A 23333-nucleotide genomic window follows, 5' to 3' on the forward strand; every position below is an offset into this window, starting at 1 on the left:
TCGTCTACTCCCTCTGTAGCTTCTTTATCCTGCTCCTCGGTTCTCTCCTCTTCTGTGTTATTTACCGGTAACGTTACTTGATTAACTACATCATTTCCTTCATCACGAGATGTAGAAGGGCGCTGTTCAACGCTATGTGGACACATTAAACGCTTATGGCCCAAATCTCCACATTCAAAACACTTCAAACTCACCGTACTCGCATAGACCATGAAAGAGTTCTCGCCGTGAGAAACACGGAAAGAAACTTCCAAAGTCCTCTCCGGCGAACTGAGAAACAAATAAACATGTCGTTTGACAGACAAAACGTGCTTTAATGCGGCGTCCTCGCATCCGAGTGGGACTGCTTTTACAGGACTTGCTATCTTGCCAAATCTCAGTAACTCTTTCACGATAGCTTCATTAGATATGAAGGGGGGAGCATTGGAAACTATTACTTTAGTCGCTGGAGCAGATAGCGGGGTTACCGGAACAAAAGTTTCCTTCACCCATATTCCGCTTACAGTCAGTTCACTAACAAGTAATTCAGTTTTCAAAAACACGACTATCGCTTTATTCATCCATGACGCCGAGACGATGTTTCCAAAACCTTTCCAAAAAGTTTCTGACCGATAACTAGGAGTAAATCCTCCACTGTCACTCCAGCCTCAGGAACACACCTGCAGCCATTTCGGAAGTGACAGAGGTGATGTTCCCTGCGCGTGGGCAGTCGCCATCCCGGCGACTACAAAACACACACACACGAAAAAACTTTTCTTCCTATACTGATAATTTTAAAATCACAGCGAGGGGAAAAAATAAATAATACATGAGCAGAAAGGAAACACAGAAGAACACCTCAAACACCTCAAACACTCTCAACAACGCTTTCAACATGCGCTCAGCACCTCCACAAACTCCCAGCATGCACCAGAGAGAGAGAGAGAGAGAGAGAGAGATATGAGAGTTATTTTGTTGATAAACAAAATCTCTCAGGTACCTAACATTTGTAAGATCATATTACTGAAATTTCTAATATCTTGAAAATGTTCTCTTTAAATCCCAGGAGGAGCTCAAAACAGCAGTGAAGTCCTTACAAGAGAAACTCAAACACAATAAAATTGTTAAAGGAAAGTTTGAGAAAACCGTTCAACACATCAAGGTGAGGATTGACTCTTTTGACATGTTTACAAGTTTGATTAGAACTGATTTGTCATAATTACATGTTTCTTTATTGACTGAAACACACACACAAACACACACACACACACCGTTTGTGTATAATGATGATCTCTGTCAGCTGGTTATTCAGCAGTGGGCGGGACTAATGCACCAGAGCTAATCCCATTGGCTCGTGCTCACCTTTCACAGTTTCATTTTAGCTCATTAGTTTGGGCGAATGCAGATCATGTGATTAATATTCATGAGGGCAACAACCTGTTAGCACAACATTATGCTTCTACCTGAGGATTTGATTGATAATGTGTATTTTCACACTACACACACAGAACATCTACTACTACAGTTATAGTACGGCAGAAAGTTAAAGTTGTAGTTCACTAACACACATTCCCCACTCACTCTTCATGCTGCTCCAGAATCAGTTCTTTGAGATGATTGAAGTGAATGTGATGTGATTTCAGTCTCAAGCTAAGCACACAGAGCGTCAGATTAAACAGCAGTTTGAGAAGCTTCATCAGTTTCTCAGAGATGAAGAAGAAGCTACAATCACTGCACTGAGGGAGGAAGAGGAGCAGAAGAAGCAGATGATGAAGGAGAAGCTGGAGGAGATGAACACACACATCTCAGCTCTTTCACACACAATCAAAGACATGGAGGAGATGATGAAAGCCAAAGACGCCTGCTTTCTGAAGGTCTGATTTCACATCATTGATTGATTGATTGATTGATTGATTGATTGATTGATTGATTGATTGATTGATTGATTGATTGAGTTCTTGAGTTCTTGAGTTCTTGATGATCAATGGTGTGTTTGTTCTGCAGGAGTTTCCAGTCTCAATGGAAAGGTGAGTGATCTGCTGGTGTCTCTGGTCTCTCTGGTTCTGATCCAAAGCCACTGCAGTTCTGACTCCTGAATGTTCTTCCAGAGTCCAGATCTCACAGCCGGATCCACAGATGGCTTCTGGAGCTTTGATTCATGTGCCACGGTACTTGGGCAACCTGCCGTTCAGAGTCTGGAAGAAGATGCAGGACATCGTCCAATACAGTGAGTCTGGAGAAGATCTGAGCTCTCACACACACTGGAAATCACACATGGGTTTCTCATGACACAAAAGCATGTGATTCTTGTGAATCTTCAGACTGAAACACTGAAGCTCAAATATAATATTGTGAACTCAATGAACTTCATATGTGTTTTTAAGATCCTCAAAGAGTTTCCATTATGATGGTTTTACTAGAGGAACTATTGACAGTCTCTCGAGATCATGGAGAAAGTTATTAATTTCATAATCTCCTCAGATTCAAAACATAAAATTATTTCTTATTTTGTAACTTGAGAAAAAAAGTGAATTTTTTGTATTCCATAAATTGCTACTTTTCTAATGTTTCTTAAGACAAAACTGAAGAATTCGAAATCTTATAAAGAATGTTCTTAAAAATCATATTGTTATATTACAAAATATATTGATCAGATTTACCTTGAGCACATCATTAAATCTGTACAAAAGTTCACCCTTCACAAATGGGTTGTAAACAAGATATCAGTGAGGGAGGCTGCAGAGATGCGATTGTATAGAGTTATTAACATTTAAATTAGCCAGAAGTGCCATTAACAGTTTTGTGGATTGTGCGCGCGCAACTGATTGTAAGTATTTTGCGTCATTAGTGATTATTGCTAAGAGACAGGAAAGAGCGCTACCGCGCACTCCGCGTGAATATTTACAGTAATAATTTGGTTTGCACATTATGTTGTTGCGTAAATACCTTGTATTAATGCCATATAATCTCACTGTGTTCTTTATCAGTAAAGTATTTGATGCTGCGCTTGTATTGTATAGACTTTAAAGTGTCTCAGGGAACATGTACCAGCATGTTATTCATACAAGTTTGACGCATGCGCAACCGAATAAATAATCTTGAAGTACAGACTGGTGTGAGACATAATGTTCTGACCGGACATCCTGTAGCCGTTCAATTACTCCCAACCAGAAATATAAAAGAGTGAACAGCAGTTTTTACAAAATCCGTTATATTATTTTACTTATATATCCCTTCTATTTCCATATAATTATGGTCTATATATTGAAAAATATATGGGAAAATATATTATTTTAATGTGTTACAGTATATAGATTAATACAGTGTGTGTGTGTATATAAATATATATATATAGGGGAGAGCGGGGCACAACCTAACGATTTTTGACTTTCTCAGTTTGTGTAAATCCACTTGGGGTTCAGAGTATTTGTTGTTTCTCACATTAATTGCATATGTCTAGTACAATTCAGTGGCCCATTGGTTACCTGAAACAGTGGCCCATTTTACCTGAAACAGTGGCCCATTTTACCTGAAACAGCGGCCCATTTTACCTGAAACAGCGGCCCATTTTACCTGAAACAGCGGCCTATTTTACCTGAAACAGCAGCCCATTTTACCTGAAACAGTGGCCCATTTTACCTGAAACAGTGGCCCATTTTACCTGAAACAGCGGCCCATTTTACCTGAAACAGTGGCCCATTTTACCTGAAACAGCGGCCCATTTTACCTGAAACAGTGGCCCATTGGTTACCTGAAACAGTGGCCCATTGGTTAGCTGAAACAGTGGCCCATTGGTTACCTGAAACAGTGACCCATTTTACCTGAAACAGCGGCCCATTTTACCTGAAACAGCGGCCCATTTTACCCGAAACAGCGGCCCATTTTACCTGAAACAGCGGCCCATTTTACCTGAAACAGCGGCCCATTTTACCTGAAACAGCGGCCCATTTTACCTGAAACAGTGGCCCATTTTACCTGAAACAGCGGCCCATTTTACCTGAAACAGTGGCCCATTTTACCTGAAACAGCGGCCCATTTTACCTGAAACAGTGGCCCATTTTACCTGAAACTGCTCATGCAAAAAAAAGTTGGCACAGCTGATGTTTTAAGAACTGTAGGGCTTAAATAATAATTATTTTTTTTACATAATTTTAACACACCATTATCAAAAACAGTGATTAATAATCATAAAAACACATGGAAAAGGCATATATGGTATTGTATTATTGTCCCAAGCGATTTACCAAAAAGTGGCCCAATTTACCTGAAACAGTGACCCATTTTACCTGAAACAGTGGCCCATTTTACCTGAAACAGCGGCCCATTTTACCTTAAACAGCGGCCCATTTTACCTGAAACAGCGGCCCATTTTACCTGAAACAGCGGCCCATTTTACCTGAAACAGTGGCCCATTTTACCTGAAACAGCGGCCCATTTTACCTGAAACAATGGCCCATTTTACCTGAAACAGCGGCCCATTTTACTTGAAACTGCTCATGCAAAAAAAAGTTGGCACAGCTGATGTTTTAAGAACTGTAGGGCTTAAAAAATAATTCTTTTTTTTACATAATTTCAACACAACATTATCAAAAACAGTGATTAATAATCATAAAAACACATGGAAAAGGCATATATGGTATTGTATTATTGTCCCAAGCGATTTACCAAAAAGTGGCCCATTTTACCTGAAACAGTGGCCCATTTTACCTGAAACAGTGGCCCATTTTACCTGAAACAGCGGCCCATTTTACCTGAAAAAGCGGCCCATTTAACCTGAAACAGTGGCCCATTTTACCTGAAACAGTGGCCCATTTTACCTGAAACAGCGGCCCATTTTACCTGAACCAGTGGCCCATTTTACCTGAAACAGTGGCCCATTTTACCTGAAACAGTGGCCCATTTTACCTGAAACAGTGGCCCATTTTACCTGAAACAGTGGCCCATTGGTTACCTGAAACAGTGGCCCATTTTACCTGAAACAGCGGCCCATTTTACCTGAAACAGCGGCCCATTTTACCTGAAACAGCAGCCCATTTTACCTGAAACAGCGGCCCATTTTACCTGAAACAGTGGCCCAATTTACCTGAAATAGCGGCCCATTTTACCTGAAACAGTAGCCCATTTTACCTGAAACAGTGGCCCATTTTACCTGAAACAGCGTCCCATTTTACCTGAAACTGCTCATGCAAAAAAAAGTTGGCACAGCTGATGTTTTAAGAACTGTAGGGCTTAAATAATTATTATTTTTTTTACATTATTTTAACACACCATTATCAAAAACAGTGATTAATAATCATAAAAACACATGGAAAAGGCATATATGGTATTGTATTATTGTCCCAAGCGATTTACCAAAAAGTGGCCCAATTTACCTGAAACAGTGACCCATTTTACCTGAAACAGTGGCCCATTTTACCTGAAACAGCGGCCCATTTTACCTGAAACAGCGGCCCATTTAACCTGAAACAGTGGCCCATTTTACCTGAAACAGTGGCCCATTTTACCTGAAACAGCGGCCCATTTTACCTGAACCAGTGGCCCATTTTACCTGAAACAGCGGCCCATTTTACCTGAAACAGTGGCCCATTTTACCTGAAACAGGCCCATTTTACCTGAAACAGTGGCCCATTTTACCTGAAACAGCGTCCCATTTTACCTGAAACTGCTCATGCAAAAAAAAGTAAAAACACATGGAAAAGGCATATATGGTATTGTATTATTGTCCCAAGCGATTTACCAAAAAGTGGCCCAATTTACCTGAAACAGTGACCCATTTTACCTGAAACAGTGGCCCATTTTACCTGAAACAGCGGCCCATTTTACCTGAAACAGCGGCCCATTTAACCTGAAACAGTGGCCCATTTTACCTGAAACAGTGGCCCATTTTACCTGAAACAGCGGCCCATTTTACCTGAACCAGTGGCCCATTTTACCTGAAACAGTGGCCCATTTTACCTGAAACAGTGGCCCATTTTACCTGAAACAGTGGCCCATTGGTTACCTGAAACAGTGGCCCATTTTACCTGAAACAGCGGCCCATTTTACCTGAAACAGCGGCCCATTTTACCTGAAACAGTGGCCCATTTTACCTGAAACAGTGGCCCATTTTACCTGAAACAGCGGCCCATTTTACCTGAAACAGTGGCCCATTTTACCTGAAACAGGCCAATTTTACCTGAAACAGTGGCCCATTTTACCTGAAACAGCGTCCCATTTTACCTGAAACTGCTCATGCAAAAAAAAGTTGGCACAGCTGATGTTTTAAGAACTGTAGGGCTTAAATAATAATTATTTTTTTTACATAATTTTAACACACCATTATCAAAAACAGTGATTAATAATCATAAAGACACATGGAAAAGGCATATATGGTATTGTATTATTGTCCCAAGCGATTTACCAAAAAGTGGCCCATTTTACCTGAAACAGTGGCCCATTTTACCTTAAACAGTGACCCATTTTACCTGAAACAGTGGCCCATTTTACCTGAAACAGCGGCCCATTTTACCTGAAACAGCGGCCCATTTTACCTGAAACAGTGGCCCATTTTACCTGAAACAGTGGCCCATTTTACCTGAAACAGCGGCCCATTTTACCTGAAACAGTGGCCCATTTTACCTGAAACAGTGGCCCATTTTACCTGAAACAGTGGCCCATTTTACCTGAAACAGTGGCCCATTTTACCTGAAACAGCAGCCCATTTTACCTGAAACAGCGGCCCATTTTACCTGAAACAGTGGCCCAATTTACCTGAAATAGCGGCCCATTTTACCTGAAACAGTAGCCCATTTTACCTGAAACAGTGGCCCATTTTACCTGAAACAGCGTCCCATTTTACCTGAAACTGCTCATGCAAAAAAAAGTTGGCACAGCTGATGTTTTAAGAACTGTAGGGCTTAAATAATTATTATTTTTTTACATTATTTTAACACACCATTATCAAAAACAGTGATTAATAATCATAAAAACACATGGAAAAGGCATATATGGTATTGTATTATTGTCCCAAGCGATTTACCAAAAAGTGGCCCAATTTACCTGAAACAGTGACCCATTTTACCTGAAACAGTGGCCCATTTTACCTGAAACAGCGGCCCATTTTACCTGAAACAGCGGCCCATTTAACCTGAAACAGTGGCCCATTTTACCTGAAACAGTGGCCCATTTTACCTGAAACAGCGGCCCATTTTACCTGAACCAGTGGCCCATTTTACCTGAAACAGTGGCCCATTTTACCTGAAACAGTGGCCCATTTTACCTGAAACAGTGGCCCATTTTACCTGAAACAGTGGCCCATTGGTTACCTGAAACAGTGGCCCATTTTACCTGAAACAGCGGCCCATTTTACCTGAAACAGCGGCCCATTTTACCTGAAACAGCAGCCCATTTTACCTGAAACAGCGGCCCATTTTACCTGAAACAGTGGCCCAATTTACCTGAAATAGCGGCCCATTTTACCTGAAACAGTAGCCCATTTTACCTGAAACAGTGGCCCATTTTACCTGAAACAGCGTCCCATTTTACCTGAAACTGCTCATGCAAAAAAAAGTTGGCACAGCTGATGTTTTAAGAACTGTAGGGCTTAAATAATTATTATTTTTTTTACATTATTTTAACACACCATTATCAAAAACAGTGATTAATAATCATAAAAACACATGGAAAAGGCATATATGGTATTGTATTATTGTCCCAAGCGATTTACCAAAAAGTGGCCCAATTTACCTGAAACAGTGACCCATTTTACCTGAAACAGTGGCCCATTTTACCTGAAACAGTGGCCCATTTTACCTGAAACAGTGGCCCATTTTACCTGAAACAGCGGCCCATTTTACCTGAAACAGTGGCCCATTTTACCTGAAACAGGCCCATTTTACCTGAAACAGTGGCCCATTTTACCTGGAAACAGCGGCCCATTTTACCTGAAACAGTGGCCCATTTTACCTGAAACTGCTCATGCAAAAAAAAGTTGGCACAGCTGATGTTTTAAGAACTGTAGGGCTTAAATAATAATTATTTTTTTACATAATTTTAACACACCATTATCAAAAACAGTGATTAATAATCATAAAGACACATGGAAAAGGCATATATGGTATTGTATTATTGTCCCAAGCGATTTACCAAAAAGTGGCCCATTTTACCTGAAACAGTGGCCCATTTTACCTTAAACAGTGACCCATTTTACCTGAAACAGTGGCCCATTTTACCTGAAACAGCGGCCCATTTTACCTGAAACAGCGGCCCATTTTACCTGAAACAGTGGCCCATTTTACCTGAAACAGTGGCCCATTTTACCTGAAACAGCGGCCCATTTTACCTGAAACAGTGGCCCATTTTACCTGAAACAGTGGCCCATTTTACCTGAAACAGTGGCCCATTTTACCTGAAACAGTGGCCCATTTTACCTGAAACAGCAGCCCATTTTACCTGAAACAGCGGCCCATTTTACCTGAAACAGTGGCCCAATTTACCTGAAATAGCGGCCCATTTTACCTGAAACAGTAGCCCATTTTACCTGAAACAGTGGCCCATTTTACCTGAAACAGCGTCCCATTTTACCTGAAACTGCTCATGCAAAAAAAAGTTGGCACAGCTGATGTTTTAAGAACTGTAGGGCTTAAATAATTATTATTTTTTTTACATTATTTTAACACACCATTATCAAAAACAGTGATTAATAATCATAAAAACACATGGAAAAGGCATATATGGTATTGTATTATTGTCCCAAGCGATTTACCAAAAAGTGGCCCAATTTACCTGAAACAGTGACCCATTTTACCTGAAACAGTGGCCCATTTTACCTGAAACAGCGGCCCATTTTACCTGAAACAGCGGCCCATTTAACCTGAAACAGTGGCCCATTTTACCTGAAACAGTGGCCCATTTTACCTGAAACAGCGGCCCATTTTACCTGAACCAGTGGCCCATTTTACCTGAAACAGTGGCCCATTTTACCTGAAACAGTGGCCCATTTTACCTGAAACAGTGGCCCATTTTACCTGAAACAGTGGACCATTGGTTACCTGAAACAGTGGCCCATTTTACCTGAAACAGTAGCCCATTTTACCTGAAACAGTGGCCCATTTTACCTGAAACAGCGTCCCATTTTACCTGAAACTGCTCATGCAAAAAAAAGTTGGCACAGCTGATGTTTTAAGAACTGTAGGGCTTAAATAATAATTATTTTTTTTACATAATTTTAACACACCATTATCAAAAACAGTGATTAATAATCATAAAGACACATGGAAAAGGCATATATGGTATTGTATTATTGTCCCAAGCGATTTACCAAAAAGTGGCCCATTTTACCTGAAACAGTGGCCCATTTTACCTTAAACAGTGACCCATTTTACCTGAAACAGTGGCCCATTTTACCTGAAACAGCGGCCCATTTTACCTGAAACAGCTGCCCATTTTACCTGAAACAGTGGCCCATTTTACCTGAAACAGTGGCCCATTTTACCTGAAACAGCGGCCCATTTTACCTGAAACAGTGGCCCATTTTACCTGAAACAGTGGCCCATTTTACCATTTTACCTGAAACAGTGGCCCATTTTACCTGAAACAGTGGCCCATTTTACTGAAACAGTGGCCCATTTTACCTGAAACAGTGGCCCATTGGTTACCTGAAACAGTGGCCCATTTAACCTGAAACAGCGGCCCATTTTACCTGAAACAGCGGCCCATTTTACCTGAAACAGTGGCCCATTTTACCTGAAACAGCGGCCCATTTTACCTGAAACTGCTCATGCAAAAAAAAGTTGGCACAGCTGATGTTTTAAGAACTGTAGGGCTTAAATAATAATTATTTTTTTACATAATTTTAACACACCATTATCAAAAACAGTGATTAATAATCATAAAGACACATGGAAAAGGCATATATGGTATTGTATTATTGTCCCAAGCGATTTACCAAAAAGTGGCCCATTTTACCTGAAACAGTGGCCCATTTTACCTGAAACAGTGACCCATTTTACCTGAAACAGCGGCCCATTTTACCTGAAACAGCGGCCCATTTTACCTGAAACAGCAGCCCATTTTACCTGAAACAGCGGCCCATTTTACCTGAAACAGCGGCCCATTTTACCTGAAACAGTGGCCCATTTTACCTGAAACAGTGGCCCATTTTACCTGAAACAGCGGCCCATTTTACCTGAAACAGTGGCCCATTTTACCTGAAACAGTGGCCCATTTTACCATTTTACCTGAAACAGTGGCCCATTTTACCTGAAACAGTGGCCCATTTTACCTGAAACAATGGCCCATTGGTTACCTGAAACAGTGGCCCATTTAACCTGAAACAGCGGCCCATTTTACCTGAAACAGCGGCCCATTTTACCTGAAACAGCGGCCCATTTTAACTGAAACAGCGGCCCATTTTACCTGAAACAGCGGCCCATTTTTACCTGAAACAGCGGCCCATTTTACCTGAAACAGTGGCCCATTTTACCTTAAACAGTGACCCATTTTACCTGAAACAGTGGCCCATTTTACCTGAAACAGCGGCCCATTTTACCTGAAACAGCGGCCCATTTTACCTGAAACAGCGGCCCATTTTACCTGAACCAGTGGCCCATTTTACCTGAAACAGTGGCCCCATTTTACCTGAAACAGCGGCCCATTTTACCTGAAACAGTGGCCCATTTTACCTGAAACAGTGGCCCATTTTACCATTTTACCTGAAACAGTGGCCCATTTTACCTGAAACAGTGGCCCATTTTACCTGAAACAGTGGCCCATTTTACCTGAAACAGTGGCCCATTGGTTACCTGAAACAGTGGCCCATTTAACCTGAAACAGCGGCCCATTTTACCTGAAACAGCGGCCCATTTTACCTGAAACAGTGGCCCATTTTACCTGAAACAGCGTCCCATTTTACCTGAAACTGCTCATGCAAAAAAAAGTTGGCACAGCTGATGTTTAAGAACTGTAGGGCTTAAATAATAATTATTTTTTTTACATAATTTTAACACACCATTATCAAAAACAGTGATTAATAATCATAAAGACACATGGAAAAGGCATATATGGTATTGTATTATTGTCCCAAGCGATTTACCAAAAAGTGGCCCATTTTACCTGAAACAGTGGCCCATTTTACCTGAAACAGTGACCCATTTTACCTGAAACAGCGGCCAATTTTACCTGAAACAGCGGCCCATTTTACCTGAAACAGCGGCCCATTTTACCCTGAAACAGTGGCCCATTTTACCTGAAACAGCGGCCCATTTTTACCTGAAACAGTGGCCCATTTTACCTGAAACAGTGGCCCATTTTACCATTTTACCTGAAACAGTGGCCCATTTTACCTGAAACAGTGGCCCATTTTACCTGAAACAATGGCCCATTGGTTACCTGAAACAGTGGCCCATTTAACCTGAAACAGCGGCCCATTTTACCTGAAACAGCGGCCCATTTTACCTGAAACAGCGGCCCATTTTAACTGAAACAGCGGCCCATTTTACCTGAAACAGCGGCCCATTTTACCTGAAACAGCGGCCCATTTTACCTGAAACAGTGGCCCAATTTACCTGAAACAGCGGTCCATTTTACCTGAAACAGTGGCCCAATTTACCTGAAACAGCGGCCCATTTTACCTGAAACAGTGGCCCAATTTACCTGAAACAGCGGCCCATTTTACCTGAAACTGTGGCCCAATTTACCTGAAACAGCGGCCCATTTTACCTGAAACAGTGGCCCATTTTACCTGAAACAGTGGCCCATTTTACCTGAAACAGTGGCCCATTGGTTACCTGAAACAGCGGCCCATTTTACCTGAAACAGTGGCCCATTTTACCTGAAACTGCTCATGCAAAAAAAAGTTGGCACAGCTGATGTTTTAAGAACTGTAGGGCTTAAATAATAATTATTTTTTTTTACATAATTTTAACACACCATTATCAAAAACAGTGATTAATAATCATAAAAACACATGGAAAAGGCATATATGGTATTGTATTATTGTCCCAAGCGATTTACCAAAAAGTGGCCCAATTTAGCTGATATCACCCTATTGATCATACATATATGGAAACATATTTTCTTTCCATAAGGGATATGATGAGAAAATACTTCTTAAGATGTTGTTATTGGTATATTTGAGAACTTAATAATTGTTCAATAATTAATGAATCCTGAATCCATTTTGAAAGGGTTTCTAGAAGAAGTGCTTCATGAATTTTCATATTTCCATGTTTCAGAAACACAATGATGAGGGTCTGTTCAGATAATGATGTGTTTACCAGAAGAACCTGCTTCAGTTACACTGAGATTTATTACATCTGAAAATATTAACATGATTGATTATTCATAACTGACACACACACAACTGACAGAAACAAAGTATTACACTTACACACACACACACACACACACACACACACACACACACACACACACACACACATGTTTGTTTTTGTGAAATGTGAGGACATTCCATAGGCGTAATGGTTTTTATACCGACCCCTAAACCTACCCATCACAGGAGACTGTGCAGTTCACTTTCTGTGATTTATAAGCATTTTGAAAAGTGAGGACATGGGGAACGTCCTCATATTTCACCCTCTTTTTGTAATACCCATGTCATTATACACATTTGTGTCCTGATATTTCACGAAAACATGCCCACAGACACACACACACACACACACACACACACACACACACACACACACACACACACACAGACACACACACACACACACACACACACACACACACAGACAGACACACACACACACACACACACACACACACACACACACACACACACACACACACACACACACACACACACACACACACACACACAGACAGACACACACACAGACACACACACAGACACAAACACAGACACACACACACACACACACACACAGACACACACACACACACACACACACACACACACACACACACACACACACACACACACACACACACACACACACACACAGACACTCTCACACACACACACACACACACACACACACACACACACACACACACACACACACACACACACACACACACACACACACACAGACACTCTCACACACACACACACACACAGACACACACACAGACACACACACAGACAGACACACACACAGACACACACACAGACACACACACAGACAGACACACACACACACACACACACAGACACACACACAGACACACACACAGACACACACACACACACACACACACACACACACACACACACACACACACACACACACACACACACACACACACACACACACATCAGTTTCTCTTGATGAGACACAAATGTTTGAATCACACATTTAATGTTTGTCTCTGATGCCATTAAACACTGATGATAAAAATGAGTGTGTAACTAAAAACACTGACAGTGATCAGAGGAAAATGTCTGATGTGTTTGATCAGGACGAGTGTCATAATTCATAATCATCTGTGATTGGTTCACTCTTGATCATTATATGAAGATCAGAATAAAAGCAGCTGTTGATTGTGTCTCATCAGCTCCTGTGATTCTGGATCCAAACACGGCTCATCCACAACTCGCCCTGTCTGATGATCTGACCAGTGTGAGAAACATATGGAATGAACAACCGCCTCCTGATAATCCAGAGAGATTTGACTGTTATCCGTGTGTTCTGGGTTCAGAGGGTTTTAACTCAGGAACACACCGCTGGGATGTGGAGGTTAAAGAGAGTTCAGACTGGAGTCTTGGAGTAACTACAGCATCAAACCAGAGGAAGGGATGTGTTTTCTTTAACACTGATGTCTGGAGTGTGCAGTACGGACTGGTGTTTGGTTTTCCTGTTAAACAGAAGCTTGATCGTGTGAGAGTTGATCTGGACTATGACGGAGGAACGGTGTCGTTCTCTGATCCTGTAACTAACACACATCTACACACATTCACAACCACCTTCACTGACACACTCTTTCCATTCTTCTGGTGTTGGTGTTCTTCCTCTCTGCGGATCTTACCGGTCAATAGTCAGTAAACGTTACACCTGTAGGTCTGGATCGAGCTGATTTCATCTTTTACAGTGATCTATGTTTGTGTGTGTAAATCTTCTCAGAAATGTTCTTAAAGGGACAGTTCACCCACAAATGATAATTCTGTCATCATTCACTCGCCCTCATGTCGTTCTAATCCTGTATGAGTTTCTTTCTTCTGATGAACACAGAAGCAGATATTTTGAAGAATGTGTGTAATCAAACAGTTTCTGATCCCCATCACTAACATAGTATGAATAAATGACCATAATAAAGAACAGAAAGGTGTCCAAACTTGTGCCTGTATATTTCCTCCATGAATATTGGCTGTCAGTGATAGACAGTGTCAGTGATGTTGAGCTGGTGCGTCTCCTCTCCTCTCTCTGGGAAAAGGCCGGATGTGTTCACTGTAAAAAAAAAAAGATAAATGGTAAAAAGAAGGTAAATGACCGGCAGCTGCGGCTGCCAAACAAAACCATAAAATTAAAGTAAAATATCTTAATTCAAATAATGTGTAAAAACAATAATTTTACAGAAATTTACATTAAAAGTTATTTTACAGATTTCTTTCCTTGTTTAAATTAAGAAATTTTACTTTAATTTTACGTTTTTTGTTTGGCAGCCTTTGCTGCCAGTCATTTATCATTTTTTATTCAGTGTTAAACTGTTATTTTACTGATTTTTCCTAGATTATGATCAAACACCTTCAATAAAGTGACTGAAGTGACTAAAAATTCTGCAGAAAAACTGTTATTTTACAGATTATTACAATAAAAAAAACATTCAATAAAGTGTTAAATTTACAGTTTTATTTTGGAAGACAAAATACAGTCTGTAAAACAATACAATACATAATACATTTCAAACACAGATAACAGTGGAACAGTTTCATCACATTTAAAAAAAATACAAAAAAATACAAAACTGATACATTTACATTTACAAGACTGTCACAGATTCACTATTGATTATGAAACTTGTATTATTCAGATGTAAATTTATGTAAACAAATTCTTCAGAGCCCCAGGAGGAATTGAAAAACTAAAAATGTCATTTCTCTTGTAAGTTAGGGTTACTAATATCATGATGAGGTTATGATTTCACCTCAGAACAAAATAACAAATTGTGCCATTTACTGTTAGCTTTGTATTTTCCAAATATGTTTTATATGTTTTATTTTATATTTTAAAAAACTGTGTTTGGAACTCAAGAGACATTCAGAAAAAGAATTGAGACTACATCTTCACATGGTCACATTATCTGATTACTGGAGAGAAAATATGATCCCAAGAGGACTCAGAATTAAAAAATGTCCTTCGTTTGGTCATGGAGAAACAGAGTTTAGACAAAAGTGGGAAGCTATACTAAACAAATGCTCCCAAGATCTTATGCTGCTACTAAATGAAGAAGCAAAAAAACAGAAGACTGAAATGCAAAAACAGATTGTTAAAATCAAGCAAGAGATTCCATCAGATGGGTATGAATCGCTTTTTCAGTTTGAAGAGAAACTTAAAGAAGATTTAGAACAACTATCCAAAAAACTTAAGCAAGATAAGCTGGCAAAATTTGGAAGAGATGAAAATGATTATAAGGAGCATAAGGTATACACTTGGTCACAATGGAATGCGAAGACTCCTAGAAAGAGATCAGTGTCTTTTAATTTACCTAGTAGCGACGAAGACCGTTCAGCAGTGGAGACTTCACCCAGAAGAGATTTTTTAGAGAACAAGTCCAGAACGAATCAGAGATTCAGAAGACAAGACAGCGGAAGACGAGACGAGGAAGAAAGAGATCGACCAAGATTCCCTATTCAAGGCAGATACACCAGGAGCCGAACAAGGGAGATGAAGTGATCAACATTTCTAAGGTCACTCTACCGACAAGCTGTATTTCTGTTTTGTCAAAAGGTCTCACATATGCCCCAATATATACAGCTAAAGAATTCCAGACTAAAGTGGACCTATTCAAGTTTCATCGTAGTCTTCAACTGAAAGCTTGGTACTATTCATCTGAAGCAGCTACTCGTACTTATGACAAGAAGATAACAACCTTTAAACCCAAGTCAACATTTATGCCAGGTGCATCCAATCCAACGCTTAATTCCTTCTACAAGAAAGTAACGTATGACATTGACAAGATCTTTTCTTCTAAAAAACGAAAACAATATAACCTTTCAAAAGAAGAAGGAGATGCTTTGAACTGGATTTCTAACAACGATGATCTTGTAATAAAAAGAGCGGACAAGGGAGGTGCAGTTGTGGTGTGGGGCAGACATCAGTACATCGAAGAAGCCTTGCGACAACTACAGAACTGTGAGCACTACCAGCGCTTGAAATCCAACCCAATAGAAGGAATCAAAAATGAACTGACTGATATTCTATTACATGCTAAAGATGAGGGATGGATTTCAAAAAATGAGTGTGATTTTCTCTCTTGTAAAAATCCTAGGATTCCCACCTTTTATATGCTTCCAAAAATACATAAAAATCTTGAAAATCCACCAGGGAGACCTATAATAATCAGTGGAAATGAATCTATTACAGAGCCAGCTTCAAAATTTGTGGACAGTTTTATTAAACCATTGGTTGGTAAACTTCCTTCATTTATTCAGGATACAACCCATGTGTTGAATACCATCAAAAAAATGAAATCTACTGAATCCTCCATATTGGTGACCATGGATGTTGAATCACTGTACACAAACATAGACCATAAGGATGGGCTGGAAGCATTATCACACTATTTAGAAATGAGATCATCTACTGAAAGGACACCTGCATGTTTTATTGTGCAATTAGCAGAATGGACATTAAATAACAACATTTTCTTGTTTCAAGATGAATTCTATAAACAAATTAAAGGTACGGCTATGGGTGCCTGTTTTGCCCCAAATTATGCACATTTATTTTTGGGATTTTGGGAAAAGAAATGTGTATTTTCTGACTTAAATCCATACTTAAAGTATGTGAAATGGTCGGGTAGATATATAGATGACATTATATTGATATGGACAGGGTCTGAGGTAGATCTGCAAGCTTTTCATACATATTTAAACAATACCAATGTAAACTTGAAGTTGAGTCTAGATTTTTCACACACTCAGATTCATTTTTTGGACATAAAAATCGTTAAAGAAAGTAATGGAGTGTTGCATACCACTATTTTTAGGAAAGAAACTGACAGAAATACCATATTAAGAGCAGACAGTTTTCACCCTTTATGGATGACTGAGAATATTCCTTTTGGCCAGTTCCAGAGGTTGAAAAGAATATGTGATAAGGAAGAAGATTTTAACATCAAGGCACAAGATATGACTCAAAGATTTAAGGAACGAGGGTATAGAAATAGTGTGATTAACAGAGCATACAATAAAGTGAGAAACATTAGTAGAGATGAGCTATTACAACAAAAACGTGAATCACAAGATTCTGATAATTCGGTTTATTTCGTGACACAGTATAGCACAGAGGCTAACAGAATTAAGAAAATTATAAAAAGTAATTGGGAAATAGTTATGAGTGATCCTTATCTAAGAGAAGTCATGCCTAAATCTCCTTCTATTGCATTCCGGAAAGCACCCACGATTAAAGATAAAATAGTAAGAAGCCATCTTCCCTGTAAGAAATCAAACACCTGGCTAAGTTTGAGTACAGGAAATTACAGGTGTGGCAACTGTTATCACTGCGATAATATGATTAAACCAATATATTTAGAGATGTGACCTCAGACTTAGAATTTAAAATTAGATCATTTATTAATTGCAATACTTCATTCGTGGTGTATAGGTTGGAGTGTCCATGTGGCTGCTTTTACATAGGGATGACTACAAGAAAATTAAAGACAAGATTATCAGAACATAAAAATGCTATTCGAGTCTGTAACCCCCTATACCCTATGGCTATACATTATAGAGATACAAATCATGGTAGCCCAAGTACACTGAAAATAATCGGCATTGAGCATATCCCTAAATCAATAAGAGGAGGAGATAGGGTTAATAGGCTTTTAAAAAGAGAGTCTTTCTGGATCTATACACTGAAAGCAACTTCTTTTCCAGGCTTAAACGGAGAGTTAGATTTTGTACCATTTTTGTAATATAATTTAGTTCTTTCTAGTAATATGTTACATTATGAATTATTTGATGTTTACGAATTAGGTTGAATTCAATCATATGAATTACTTGATTTATGTATTTCTATGTCTAACTTAATTTCATTGTTCATTTACTATATACAATATTAATTCGTGCATTTTTGACTTGTATACATCTTTGATATTTATGATTGTTTATTCTATTTTTTATTTATTTTTTTATCATTATAATTTTTCTTTAAAATTGTTTTTCTTTTATATATATTTTTTTTATATATTTTTTTTATTTATTTATTTTTTTAATCATTTTTATTTTTCTTTAAAATTGTTTTTCTTTTATATATATATTTTTTTAATATATATTTTTTTGTTTGTTTTTTTCCCCCTTTTTTTATTTTTTTTTATATATATTTTTTCTCTCTCTCTGTCTCTCTCTCTCTCTGTCTTTCTCTCTCTCTCTCTCTCTCTCTCTCTCTCTCTCTCTCTCTCTCTCTCTCTCTCTCTCTCTCTCTCTCTCTCTCTCTCCTTACACAGAGTGACCAGGTGTCTGTAATTTGATCAATTAATGGCTGGTTAAAAATGAGCTTGAGATGTTGTTTGTTATACACACCCTGACGAAGGCATGTAAAGCCGCAACGCGTAGGTGTACCTGTCACCAATTTTAAATGTTTAAGCCATGAAAAAATAAAGGCTTTTTAACTTTTTCAACACACCCATCGAGTGCCTTGGACTACCTTTGTTTCTGAAACGTAATTATCCCATACAACCAAAGAGCACCGAGACTTTACACCCTGTGCAGCACTTCTTGCATTCCTGGCTTTGATGTTTTATATTGTTTTCCTCTATATTCAACTGAGCCCCGAGGGCTCCATAAAGCTCTGATAATATATGTGGACAAACATTTACCTTTAATTCAGAATCCAAGCTATATAGTGTAATAAGAAATATAAATCAAAACATTCAACAGGTCCATGATTGATTCTGCTCCAGAAGGGACAGACACAGCAGATAAAGAGCAATCCTCTTCCAAATCTCCAGTAATCAGCTGGATCTGTAAAAGAAAGAAAGAAAAAGACATTGATTCACTGAGAAGTCCTTAAACAGGGAGGATTTTGTTTTTGTACCTTTCCTTTAAACAACATTTGACATTGAGATATTCTGGCTTTATGAACACAGAGTCCGCTCAGCTTTGAGACGGTTATTGGTGATTATTGTCCATAACATTTGGTCCAATGTAGCTTGGGTACCAACATTATTCACAATATTTAGTTTGACAGAAGAAAGTCATACAAGTTTGATAAGACATGAGGGAGATTTCATTTTGAGTGAGCTATGCTTTTATACTCAAGAAGACGCGTTTGAACCAGAGTTGTGCTTTGGTGCTGAGTTGCCTGTGTTCACATTTGCACACACATAAGGCCACCGTGACAGTATTAATGTTGGATATGACATGAATACTCACTTCCTCTGAAGATCATGTGGCAGATTTCCATTCCCAAAACTTCTGGATCATGAGGGGGGAAGAAACATACACACACACACACACACAAATGAATATTAATTTGTTTGATTAAACATTAATATTAATGATCCACTTACTGACATACAAATACATACAAAAACTTCACAGTAGATCCAAAATCCTGGTGTGCCCATAATTCTTCAGAGTCCAAGGATGGTGGTTTCCTGTCCTCTCTGCGGAACGAGTGAACATGACAGTGTGCTCAGATCACTCTTTCCAAAGCTCCTTTACTTTTTATGACAAGCTTGATCTTAAAACTAGCTGACAGCAGGGATGGGCATTATGACCATATTATTCTACATACATGAGACATTTTATTTCACAATAAAGATATCACAATATAGTTATTTTATTAAGAAATACTACAGAATAAAACTGCTTAGTCTTCACTGTATGATATTCTATGCATTAATATCACTTGATTCTTAAAAACGCAGAAGGTCTTCTCTAGTCTTTTGTTGTTTGATTCAAATTATGAGACGGCAGTTTATTAATCTGCTGCCCCTTTAAGAACGAATGCACAATGACACGCATCCGGGTTTCCCCGCGTTAACTTGAACTGTTTAACTCTAACGTTACTTCAAACATAACTGACTGTTTAAATCAAGTCAATACCTCACATGACAGATAATTGTGTGCATTTTACAGAGAGGATAATTGATTTCGGGATCGCATGCTGTCTGAGAAAGGCGGCTTAACGTTACTCTTTATTCTTCATTCATGCATGTTTCTTTATCAAAATGTCAATAACTGTAAGTAACGTTAGTACAGTGCTACGCGGATATATTTACATTGCGCGATATAAAAAGGAAACATAATTGCAAAATTTCTAAGGATAGTCACTATCTTCATCATAGCGCCCAGCCCTAGCTTAACAGTATTACAACATAACAAAACACAGAAACAGAATATGTAAGTTATTCGCGATTAGCATATCACTTCAATGCACTATATATTGATGTGACAGTAGAAAAAATATAAAGGGATTTATTTACCTTCTGCCGTCTGTTGTCCGCCATTGGTAACTTAAAGGTCCCATGGCATGGCATTTTTCTATTATTTTATAGTGTTTCCTGAGGTGTACTTATATTGTTAGTATGATTTTTACATCATAAAATGTCATAATTTAGAAATAAAAGGCATTTTGTCTATACTGCTGTTTGCCCTGTGGCTGAATGCCCTGCTTCAAGAGGCGTGTCTGCTGTGAGACTTCAGTAAAAACGCCCACTGTTGTGATTGGCTGACATCTTTGCATTTAATATGAGCGGAGGGGGCGTGGTTTAACGAGGTCTACGACGCACGAGCTGCTGCCAGAGAGACGGATGGACCTGAGTTCACTTCTCATCAGTTCTCTCAGCATGTCTCAGTTCAGGGTGAACTGTTGTAGTTACAAGAATATACTTCAGGTTATTAGTTTATTTCTAGTCGGAGGGGCTGTCACTCATGTCAGAAAGTTAGTAACTTTAGTAAATTATGGATCAGCGCTGACTCGAGACGCGAACCGTTTAGAACGATTCAGTCCGATTTGGTGAACTGGTTCGGTTCACTAAAAAGAACCGATTCAAAAGAATGATTCGTTCGCGAACCGGACATCACGGAGACGGAGCGATTGCTAACACAGTTATTTATAGTAACTACTGAGTTATGAGAGCGCTGTCTGTCAGCGCGAGTTTATTGTGTTTGTATCTGAGAGTTCTGAATAAACACGAGTCCCAGTCACGCCGACTCCGTCTTCATCATTATTCTACCAACTTTGTAACACATGCAATGTACCATTACAGCGAGATGAACGAGTTAGTAAGTTTGATTAAAGCATTATTTCTTGATATGTTCCAATCATATGAAAAGTGTCAATGACGCGCATTGAGTAACTTACACAGCGCAAACAAAGACAACAGCAGTAATCGAATGTAATCCAGTTTATTGTGGGGAAAGCTGGCTAGCCTAGCCGGATACCCTCACGCTTACCCCCCTTCTGCTTAATCTCACGCCGCGTTTGGTGCCTCCGCTGTGGGCCAGATGCAGTACTGGGGGTCGGGGATGTTGAAGGCCGAGCTTCGGCGTGCGTGAGGTTTATTTCTAAAGATGTGGCTCTGCCGATGTTGAGCAGAAACTCATGACTGTATGCACATTTAAGAACAGATAGACGCCACGAGGACGTACAAAAACATTGACTCACAAGATAGAAAACACCGTTCTGTCGGGAGAGAGAGAAGCCGCAGTGTGTGCACGAATAATAAATAATTAGCAACACATAAGAAATCACTGATCACAGATCAGAAGGAACTGAAAAAAGACTTCTGTTTTCATTTGTACATCCAAACACTGAGAAACTGCCAGCGTTCACTCGTTCACAAGTAATGATCTCTCGAGTGTTTGCATGGGTGTGCCAGATTCTCTGGGCGGAGGAAAGGGAGGAAACTGCTCCTGCTTGGACGTCAAACCAGGAGACTTCAGGATTGGCTCGTCTGGCCTGTCATTTTCTCAAAGGCAGAGAAAGACAGCCAGAACTCGGTTTTACACCGATCAACATTTCTATCCACTTGGGGACAAAATTCAGGCTAGGGGAACTCATATTAATGTTGAAATACCTCATAAAATGAAAATTTCATGCCATGGGACCTTTAAATGTCTGTTCATATTCATGTTTTTCGTTCTAAGTCAACATCCCACAATCAAAATTTGTCCAAAATAAGATTTTAACAGATGTAAAATGATCCATGTAATGCCATTAATGGACGGACCGAAGCAGTCCTGTTGCAGATTAGAAGCCGCGCCCGCGAGCCACTCCAACGGCTACGGGTGTATATTCAAACTTGATCGGTAGAAGGCGCGCACAGTTGTCATTGGCCAGATTTCTAGATGACGTTCAGATTGACCAATCACGCTCAAGTGAACACGGAAAGACAGCAAATAACCTTGCAACCATAGAAATAACTTGTTTTAAACTACAGTAAGCAAATGTGTATATTTATATTTATTTGCTGTTATATTTCATTAATTGGTGTTTTGTGGTGTGGGCAGAGGCTTGAAAGTTTCAACCTGGAGAGCAGTGCAGATTTGAACAGATTATTGTTTGATATTTTGTTTCCTATATAGTTTGTTATATTTGTATCCAGAATTACAGTTTGAATGTAAAAATACACCTACACTGTAAAGAAAATAATAATTAAAGAAGTCAAATGACTGGCAGCAACGGCTGCCAAACAAAAACATACAATTAAAGTAAAATAACTTAATTTAAAATAAGGAAAAATCTTTTTTTCTCTCAAAAGTTCTCTCTCAAACTTTTAATGTAAATTTACGTAAAGTTTTTGCACTTTATTTGAATTAAGATATTTTACTTTAATTTTACCGTTTTTGTTTGGCAGTCGTAGCTGCCAGTCATTTACCATTTTTTTACGATTTTATTGTTACAGTGAAACTAATAAGATTTACATTAAAATGACAAAGAATGTTAAATTGTTATTATGGACATAAACCATTAATATAATGAGCTAAATATTTTATTACAAATTAGTTCTGTAATGTTTACATTTGTTTGTAATTTAAGAAAACAGAAAAATACTGTATAAATAATCCAGTAATTTTCCTGTATAAAAATGAGAATTACTGTAATTTGTCATTAATGATATAATCCTTAAAATAACAGTCAAGTTGTTTATTTACAAATATTGTTTGTAATTTTACATAGTTTTAAACATAATTCAAAATTACAGGAAAAAACTGTAAACAA

At 38.8% G+C, this 23333-nt stretch overlaps 1 protein-coding gene across 2 annotated transcripts in view; it reads left to right on the top strand.

Annotated features, from left to right (window-relative positions):
• Nucleotides 1-14394, top strand: part of LOC307124949 (E3 ubiquitin-protein ligase TRIM35-like) — a gene marked incomplete at its 5' end in the record, with an annotated part of 38264 nt that extends 23870 nt beyond the window's left edge. Inside the window, 5 exons of one of the 2 annotated variants that reach the window (XM_079814464.1) lie at nucleotides 1046-1141; nucleotides 1623-1853; nucleotides 1984-2006; nucleotides 2088-2206; nucleotides 13501-14274. In XM_079814464.1, the coding sequence (XP_079670590.1) occupies nucleotides 1046-1141; nucleotides 1623-1853; nucleotides 1984-2006; nucleotides 2088-2206; nucleotides 13501-13988 (957 nt within the window). In that variant the 3' untranslated portion in view covers nucleotides 13989-14274. Of the gene's footprint in view, nucleotides 1-1045; nucleotides 1142-1622; nucleotides 1854-1983; nucleotides 2007-2087; nucleotides 2207-13500 lie in introns of both variants that reach the window. The other variant, XM_079814461.1, reaches the window with a different exon arrangement.
• Nucleotides 14395-23333: the final 8939 nt, after the last annotated feature.

This window comes from Gobio gobio (genome assembly GCF_949357685.1).
Source record: "Gobio gobio genome assembly, chromosome: 1".
Taxonomy (NCBI): Eukaryota; Metazoa; Chordata; class Actinopteri; order Cypriniformes; family Gobionidae; genus Gobio; species Gobio gobio.